Source organism: Paramormyrops kingsleyae, unplaced genomic scaffold (assembly GCF_048594095.1).
Source record: "Paramormyrops kingsleyae isolate MSU_618 unplaced genomic scaffold, PKINGS_0.4 ups273, whole genome shotgun sequence".
Classification (NCBI taxonomy): Eukaryota; Metazoa; Chordata; class Actinopteri; order Osteoglossiformes; family Mormyridae; genus Paramormyrops; species Paramormyrops kingsleyae.
In genome coordinates this window covers 28,455-38,452 of record NW_027326210.1, presented here as the reverse complement: position 1 = coordinate 38,452, position 9,998 = coordinate 28,455, and the positions used below count along the sequence as shown (strand labels likewise).

The 9,998-nt window shown below is 42.7% G+C and overlaps 1 protein-coding gene across 1 annotated transcript; it reads right to left on the bottom strand.

Moving 5' to 3' along the window:
* Positions 1-9: 9 nt before the first annotated feature.
* LOC140587480 (secretory carrier-associated membrane protein 3-like) lies at positions 10-9,684 on the bottom strand (the record flags this gene model as incomplete). The annotated part of the gene is made up of 6 exons (XM_072708736.1): positions 9,039-9,684; positions 8,564-8,644; positions 8,288-8,404; positions 770-890; positions 394-522; positions 10-175 (listed from the first exon to the last, which is right to left on the bottom strand). Coding segments are annotated over exons 1-6 (668 nt in total), but the record flags the coding sequence as incomplete, so codon positions are not given.
* Between the last annotated feature and the right edge of the window lie 314 nt (positions 9,685-9,998).

Below are 9,998 nucleotides of genomic sequence, written 5' to 3'. Positions count from 1 at the left end.
TTTAATGGCCTATACCTGAAGGCTTTGTACACAGGTCTGTACCAACAGACGAATGAGCAGGGAGTGAAGAGGATCACCCAGAGGATGGCCAGGCCTAGCCCCACACCAGCCGACATGTCAACACAGAACTGGGCCAGGCAGCAGATGAGGTTGAAGAGCAGGATACAGGCTGTGACTGTGACAGATGGAGAGACAAGGAGGAATGACAGGCTACAGCAGACTGAGTGAGGACAAGGCAAAAACTATAGGCTGCAAAGTGCAGGACTCAGACCAAATACAAGCTCTTCTGGGTTATCCCCCTGTCCTTATCCAGTGTCCGAAATAAGCAAAACATTTGGAACTCAACAAATCCACAGCTCTCCTTCAGGCCACCCTGCCCAGATCGGCACTCACAGATCCAATAGTAGTACATGACAGTGACAGTGCGCTGGAATTGCTGACTGATCTCAATTGCGATGTCCTGGTAGAAGCACGGCCCCACGGGGCAAAAGGAGGGCAGGGGTGGCCAGTTATTCTGCCGTGCTGAGGGCAAGCGAAAAAGAGAGCGTGAAGACCCATCCAGGCACATCAGGTTCAATTGCCTGAGCTGACTGTTCTCTTGACTCAAAATGTGATTGGCTGATGAATCTAAATTCATTATTTGAGGAGCAATCATAACCCTATGCAGAAGACTCCAAAATACATCTCAAAATTATGTCTCCATATCTCTTTCCATTAGATGGCACCAGACCCCCAGATCTATATGGGCTGGCTTTCCTGCATCACTTACTTGCTCCAGGCCCAAGGGCATGGGAGTCCAGCTCCCGCTCCCTCCGTTCCAGATCGCGGGCCTTCCTCTCCAGCTCCTCCTGTCTTCTCAGCAGCTCAGCTGTGGTTGCATTCACTGATGGCTGCCGGCCAAATGACGAGTGTGAAGCAGGAGGAAAGGAAGAAAGGGATGGGGAAAAAAAATCCTGCCAAACTCAATAACAGAACTTACACCCATGGAAGCCAAATGGAATGCATGCAACAATACTGAGACTGAACCAAAACAATCATGTTTATAGTACAAAGACACAATCGCAAACAGAACATACACTGTGTGCAGAATTATTAGGCAAGTGTGTATTTTATTTGCATCTATTCTTCCGACCAATATTTTCAATCCAGATGAATCTGCAATTAATAATGAACTGTCTAAAAAGCAGTACATGATCAGTATTGTGTTTGAGTACTTTCTGTTTGGAGAAAAACAGGAAAACATAGATACTTTCCTGTGCGGAATTATTAAGCATATTTTTATGACTATTAAAATGGGCCAGAAAAGGACTTTGCAGAGAACAGAAAAAAACAAAATTGTAAAGTGCCAGTCAGAGAGATGCAAAACAATCAAAATTCCTAAACCTTTAAAACATGATTACTGTACAATCGAGTGTTTTGTGGCCAACAAAGAGGACGGAAGAAACATGTAGCGAAAAGACGACACAAATTAACTGCCATAGCTATGTGTGAAATTAAAGGGGAGACTCTTTAGAATCAAATGCCACCATTTTGAAAAACTGCAATCTGAATGGATTCTCTGGAAGCATAGTGTGCAGTGTGTTACATGACATCACTAGGGTCACAAAGGCAGAAACACAACCTCTATTCAATAAGGCATGCAAGCTAAAATGTCAAGGATGTACACAGACACACCTCAAGAGTGATTTTATAAAGGTTTTGTGAACAGATGACATGAGAGTGACTCTTGATGGAGCAGATGGATGGGCCCATGGATGGTCACCTTCTTCTGGAGGAGTGATGGTGTGGGCTGCAGTTATCAGTGATGAACTTGTTGGAAATTTTATTCCAGTTGGAATAAAATTTCACCACAAGATCTAATGCCAATTTCTGGATGATACCTTCTTCAAACACTGGTACAGGAAGAAGTCAGCAGCTTTCAAAAAGGATATGATGTGCATGCAGGACAGTGCCCCACCCCATGATATTCTTGCAGGACAGTGCCCCACCCCATGATATTCTTGCAGGACAGTGCCCCACCCCATGATATTCTTGCAGGATAGTGCCCCAGCCCATGATATTCTTGCAGGACAGTGCCCCTCTCCATGATATGCATTCAGGACGGTGCCCCTTCCTATGCTTCAAAGCATTCCATAGATTGGCAAAGAAAGGTGATTGAATTATGATCAGGCCCCCATCATCGCCTGAAATAATGCCTGTCAGATGCACGAAACCGGAACTAGCTGATGACCTCAATGCTTTCTTCGCGCATTTCGAGGCGCCTACTATGGCGGCTAATCAGAGAGCTGCATCCGCCCCCGCTGCTGAACCGGCACCACTGACACTCTCTGAGCATGACGTGAGGAGAGCTCTGAGGGCCACTAACTAAAGGAAGGCAGCAGGACTAGATGGCATCCTGGGACTTGTACTGAAGGTATGTGCAGATCAGCTGGCCATGGTTTTCACCAACATCTTCAATGCCTCCCTGGCCCAGCGGGTGGTCCCTACTTGCTTTAAAACATCAGTGATTGTCCCAATACCAAAGAACACTCGCCCAGCTAGCCTCAATGACTATCGCCCGGTAGCCCTGACGTCTGTGGTGATGAAGTGCTTCGAGAGACTCATGAAACCCTTCATCAGCTCCTTCCTTCCCTCCAACTTTGACCAGCTACAATTTGCATACCGGACAAACAGATCCTCTGGAGATGCCATCGCACAGGTCCTGCACTCCACACTGAGCCATCTTGATGAGGGATGTGGTAATTATGTGAGAATGCTGTTCATAGACTATAGCTCAGCATTTAACACCATAATCCCCGACACCCTCTCGGATAAGCTCCAGGACTTAGGTTTCAGTACATCTTTCTGCAAATGGGTGTACAACTTCCTGACTGCAAGACCACAGACAGTGAGAGTAGGGGATGTGTACTCCAGTACACTCACACTGAACATAGGGGCCCCCCAGGGATGTGTGCTGAGCCCCCTTCTCTACTCCCTCTACACCGCGGACTGCACGGCCAGATACCCCACTAACTCCATTGTGAAGTTTGCTGACGACACAGTGGTGGTAGGACTCATCTCCGGGAATGACGAAAGGGCCTACCGGTGTGAGGTGGAGGGCCTAGCGAAGTGGTGTGAGGCAAATCACCTCTGCATGAACATCAACAAAACAAAAGAGATGGTGACTGACTTCAGGAGACAAAGAGGGGAGCTAACTCACACCCCAATACAGATCAATGGAACCCCTGTGGAGAGAGTCAGCAGCTTCAAATACCTTGGTGTCCACATCAATGAGGACTTCACCTGGAGCACACATACAGACTTCCTCATCACTAAAGGCAGACAGCGCCTCTATCACCTGAGACGTCTAAAGGGGTTCAAGATCTCCAACAACATCCAGAGGAGATTCTATACTGGAGTCATCGAGAGCATCCTGACTAGCAACATCACGGTGTGGTATGGGAACTGCACTGCACAGCAGCAGAAAGCCCTGCAGAGGGTAGTGCGCACAGCGGAACGCACCATGAGAACCTCTCTACCAGCCCTGCAGGACATCTATGCTGAAAGGTGCAGATCCCGGGCCACCAGGATCACTAGGGACTCCAGCCATCCTGCCCACAAACTGTTCAGGTCACTGAGGTCAGGGAAACGCCTCTGCAGCCTGTAGGGGTGCAACGGTACAGGTATCCCACGGTACGGTATGTACCTCGGTATTTGGGCCACGGTTTCGGTTCGGTTTAAATACAACACTACAAATAACACAAGAAAACAAATAATAAACTGCCTCTTATTTATGTATAAAATATCTATACATGTATAAAATTCAAACTTAGAAAATGTAAAAAAAAAAACACTTTAAAAAATGTTAAAGTGCTCTAAACACTCTATATTCCGCTCGAGGCTCTGTGCTTGAGCCAAATCGTTTTCGATGGCTTTGCGCACTTTGTCATAGAGGTTGGGAATTATAACGTCGCTGAAATGTGTACGGCAGGGCACAACATAACGTGGGTCAAACGTTTTAATTAAGTGGCGAAACCCCGCATCTTCGACAACAGAAAAGGGTTGCAAATCTTTAGCAATGAACGTTCCCACTGCACGGGTTATTTTCTTATGTTTATCGGATGTAGCAGGGTATGTCTGTTGAAAAGCTTTTTCGATAGACACTTGTTTACCTGCAGTTACCTTTTCGTCTGTCCTCCGTTCAGGAACCGTTATATCAGCATGACTTCGCTTGAGATGCTTAGCCATATTGCTCGTGTTTCCATTAGCGTATGGGACACGTGTTAGGCAATGTTTACAAACAGTGACATTTCTATTAACTGTTTTGACTCCCTGGTCCTTGTATTCTACAGCGAACCCGAAAAAAATCCATACTGGACATTTGTATGAAGCCGGTGCTTCTTCAAACTTCTGCCTCTCAACTGTTCCGCTAGTGCTGGCCATACTTGTTTGTTCTGTGATGTTAGTACTTATTCCTTTTGTATGTATAGCACAGCGGGGAGTAGTTTTTGCCAGAAAAAGCATTTCACTGTATGTTGTAGCAGCTATAACTACATGTGACAAATAAAGAATCTACATCTACATCTGAGAGCTACAGGGCCAGACTAAAGTATGAGATTTACCAAGATGATAAGCAGTACACTTCTCAGAGCAGCGTCTGGGAGGCGGTCCCAACTGACGTAGCTAAAATAGGACGGGATTAAAGCAAAAACTTGACCGGTTCAATGGTGAACAGGCTCATAATGGTCCTTCAGAAGAAAGGTGGCCATACAGGACAATAAACTTGGTGAAGTTTGTTATTCCTTATATAGACTGAATAAGACAATTCTATTGTTATTTCTGTTGATGAAGTGAGAAAAATCCACTTAGTTTCTGATTGCCTAATAATTCTGCACACTGAAAATTAAGTGCTGTTCTTTTATTCTTGTTTGTGAATATGTAACATTTTCTCTCTAAATACATTTACTTGGAGCAAAAGAAAATTTCAGAATTTATTTCTATAAGTCTGCCAAACTTTTGCAAAAAAATATGTCCAAAAATAGTACTTGCCTAATAATTCTGCACATAAGAAATGTACAAATCAGAGGGGGCCATTCGGCCCATCAAACTTGTTAAGGGAGAACTTAATTAGTAGCTCAGAGTTGTTAAAATCTTATCTAGCTCAGATTTAAAGGAAGCCAAGGTTTGAGCTTACACTACACTAACAGGAAGACTATGCCATATTCCGTACTCTAACTACACGCTGTGTAAAGAAGTGCTTTTTCAAATCAACTTCCACCTATGGTCATGGGTTCTTGTATTTGAACTAATATTGAAGTATTTGGCTGAACAGCATACAGACCTGTTAGAATCTTAAATACCTGAATCATGTCCCCCCTTAGTCTCCTTTGTTCGAGGGTGAACAGATTCAGTTCAGATAATCTCTCGTCATAAGACATTCCCCTAAGACCAAGAGTCATTCTTGTAGCCCTACCAAATCAGCACACAATTTTCTTGGTGGGGTCTTATCAAGGAATTGTATAATCTTAGCATCACCTCCCTTGACTTGAACTCCACACACCTAGAGATGTAACCCAACATCCTATTGGGCTCTTTAATTGCTACCCCATGGAAGTATCAACATACACTCACCTAAAGGATTATTAGGAACACCACACTAATACGGTGTTTGACCCCCTTTCGCCTTCAGAACTGCCTTAATTCTACGTGGCATTGATTCAACAAGGTGCTGATAGCATTCTTTAGAAATGTTGGCCCATATTGATAGGATAGCATCTTGCAGTTGATGGAGATTTGTGGGATGCACATCCAGGGCACGAAGCTCCCGTTCCACCACATCCCGAAGATGCTCTATTGGGTTGAGATCTGGTGACTGTTGGGGCCATTGTAGTACAGTGAACTCATTGTCATGTTCAAGAAACCAATTTGAAATGATTCCAGCTTTGTGACATGGTGCATTATCCTGCTGGAAGTAGCCATCAGAGGATGGGTACATGGTGGTCATAAAGGGATGGACATGGTCAGAAACAATGCTCAGGTAGGCCGTGGCATTTAAACGATGCCCAATTGGCACTAAGGGGTCTAAAGTGTGCCAAGAAAACATCCCCCACACCATTACACCACCAGCCTGCACAGTGGTAACAAGGCATGATGGATCCATGTTCTCATTCTGTTTACGCCAAATTCTGACTCTACCATTTGAATGTCTCAACAGAAATCGAGACTAATCAGACCAGGCAACATTTTTCCAGTCTTCAACTGTCCAATTTTGGTGAGCTTGTGCAAATTGTAGCCTCTTTTTCCTATTTGTAGTGGAGATGAGTGGTACCCGGTGGGGTCTTCTGCTGTTGTAGCCCATCCGCCTCAAGGTTGTGCGTGTTGTGGCTTCACAAATGCTTTGCTGCATACCTCGGTTGTAACGAGTGGTTATTTCAGTCAAAGTTGCTCTTCTATCAGCTTGAATCAGTCGGCCCATTCTCCTCTGACCTCTAGCATCAACAAGGCATTTTGGCCCACAGGACTGCCGTATACTGGATGTTTTTCCCTTGCACACCATTCTTTGTAAACCCTTGTGCGTGAAAATCCCAGTAACTGAGCAGATTGTGAAATACTCAGACCGGCCCGTCTGGCACCAACAACCATGCCACGCTCAAAATTGCTTAAATCACCTTTCTTTCCCATTCTGACATTCAGTTTGGAGTTCAGGAGATTGTCTTGACCAGGACCACACCCCTAAATGCATTGAAGCAACTGCCATGTGATTGGTTGATTAGATAATTGCATTAATGAGAAATTGAACAGGTGTTCCTAATAATCCTTTAGGTGAGTGTACACACCAAGGTCTCTCTCATAATCAGCTACCTTTATTTCAGAGGAACCCATAAAATGTCTGTACTTTTTATGTCTGTTCCCTGCTTGGATTACCTTACATTTGTCTATATTAAATTTCATCTGCCAGGTATCAGCCCAGTCACTAATTAAATCAAGATCAATGTTCAAATAGCATTCTCTTTTAGGGTTTAAATATTGGAAGAAACCTTTAATGTCATCCTTAGCCTCCAATGCAATCTTCCTTTCTCCATTCCTCTTAGCGAGTCTAATGTTATTTTTTAACTCAACCTGTAGACTTAGATACTTCTGCTTTATTCTGAAATCGTTAGATAATTTCCATTTGTGAAAGAGAGCCCTTTTCCTCCTGACTTAATTCTTAATTTCCGTAGTAAACCACCTTAGTTGCAGTTTCCTAGATTTAGTTTTGCTGGAAACAGGTATGAAGTCCTCTTGCACTTGCAACAATGTGCTTTTAAAAAACTCCCATGCCTCTTCAACAGTTTTGTTATTTAACTTCATCCAGTTTACAATTTCTAGTTTCAGTCTCATACCATTAAAAGTTAGCCTTCCTAACACTGTATATTTTTGTTTTGGACTTTGCTCTTCGGACATTAAAATTAACCTTAAATTTAACCATGTTATGACCATTATTTGTCAAGTGGTTCTAAAACCTCTAATTTTCCAATCCTATCCTGGTTAATAGAGAAAAACAAGATCAAGAAGGGGTTTTCCCCTGGTAGGGGTATTAACAAACTGAGTAAAAAACAATCCTGTACCAATTGCACCATCTCAAGTTCATTTACAGAAGAGCCAGAGACTATGTCCCACTGTATCCCAGGTAAATTAAAATCACCCATAACTACCACATAATTTTTATCACTCATAATCCTGATATCACTGTATAACATTCTGCTTTCCTCTGCAGTTACATTAGGTGCTCTATAACAAACACCAACTATTAGGCATTTGAGTTTTTAGCATCTAGTTTTATCCATACAGCTTCTGTACTTTTATTTTTATCAGTGAGCTCCCTTGCCTGCAAGTTTTCTTTTACACCACGTCCCTTCTTACCTATCCGGTTCCTACGGAACAACGTATAACCATCCATATTATATTCTTCATCATTGTCACTCATCCATGTTTCAGTTATTCCTAAAATGTCATAGGAGTCTGATGAAATAAAAGCCTCTAAATCATGAATTTTGTTTCTGATACTCCTACCATATAAGTAAAGACAGCAAAGGGTAGGCCTTTTACAGTGCCCAAAAAAGCCTGTTTACACGATCCCTGTAAATCAGTATTTCTCAAACTAGTCCTTGGGGATCCCCAGACAGTCCACATTTTTGCCGGAAGCTGGAAGGCAGCAAAAATGTGGACTGTCTGGGGGCTCCCATGGACTGGGTTGAGAAACACTGGTCTAAACAATGTTTGTTGATTGAACAAACAATGGCAGCTGACAGCTCTACAGGGGGCGCACCTGAGTGCTGTACGAGCCATAGTTGCGGGACTCCGTGGGCGTGATCCGGGTGGGCGGAGCCTGGCTTGGAACAGGAGGAGCAGTGGGGACTGTAGCAGAGTAGGGAGGTGGAGGCTGCTGCAGACACAATGAGGAGAAGTGGGTCACTACACAAACAAAGAGGGGTTGCCTTCATACTCTCTGCAATACACCTGCAGAATTGTATAAACCCTGTGGTGTTCGCAGTGTCTCTTAGACGGCAATGCATGGCAAAGATGCACTGAGGCACCATCTCACCATCGGCTTGTCCTCAAAAGGATTGTAGAGGTCTAGAGTCGCATACTCTGTGTTGCTGCCGTGCTGGGTCAGTGCAGGGTCCTGGGAAGCATGGACACGCGTGATACCATCTCATTATCCAACACTTCTAAGTCTTTGAGAAAACATTTTAAAATTTTCAACATTAGCTCCTAATCAAACTAATGTTAAGACTAATTCAGTTCCTGTGTATTGTACAGTATTATAACAGACGAAACAGCAAAAGAATCATTTTCAGTTAAACTACAGGAAGTGAGTAAATAAAATAGAAAGACTGAAACGTGGAACTTCTTATAATGCACATCAAAAATAATTTCCCGGCCCAAAGCTTACAAACAGATCTGTATCTTCATAACATGAAAATAAAAGCAAAACGCAAGATTCCTGGATCAAATGATGTATGTTACAAACTAAAACAGCTTTTAGACATAACTTCCTGGATGTATAATATATTTACCTGAAAAGGATTTTGATCATCCTTCGGTTCTGGAAAACTGGTATACTGCGACATAATTCCTACATCTGAGTTATAAGTGCCAAATGAATGATGAAAATTGTTCTATAAGCCCAGGAGACAGTCTGACGCAGATATTTATTCAAATGCTAAATAAAAATCTCAAGACAGATACCGATAAATGTATATCTAAGTAAACAACGATTAGCGGTTCGCTATATCCCTTTTGATCAGCAACATGCCAGATTTTTACAGTATATATAGACAGTATATTTTTACGCTTGTCTCGCCTTCTCAATGTAGCGCATACAAATGATTATGACAAATCGCTATTTGGTTCTCTATCACTAATCGGCTAAGCGTTATATATAGTTCAAATACAATCCGTACTTTTTAGTTACCAAAAACAATATACAGCAACTAATTAACAAAAAAAATTCTAGTGCCTCAGTATTTTACCAAAGCGAGCCAATTATAAATCTTGACTGTTAGCAGATATTTTCCTTTCCTCCGTTTAAATATTTTGGATATGATATTTGATAATGATAATTTCAAGCTTTTTTGCTTCTTTTGCTAACTTGCGTTTCTTTTTAGACGAAGCCCAGGATCCCGGAAGAAATGTCATATGACTCCAGCAAAAAAAAATCTCGTGAGACGTCTGGGAATGGAAGAGGTGTGTCTTCGTGCTGCTGGAGTATTCACTATCTCATTACATTTTTATATCACAACATACAAAACACAGCCGGCATATTCGGTACCATTTGGGGTCAACACACCTTAGAATTTTTATTACTGTAGTCCCCAAATTTAGGGTAATCGATGCAAACCATGCAAACCGTAACTTGACTTCCCACTTGTGTACGGAAACTTGAAAGGGGAAATAGCGCGATTACCACAAAAACTTTATATTTTTCGTTATGGTAGAACTTCCTAATGCAAGGCTACAAAATCCTTAATCTCGTT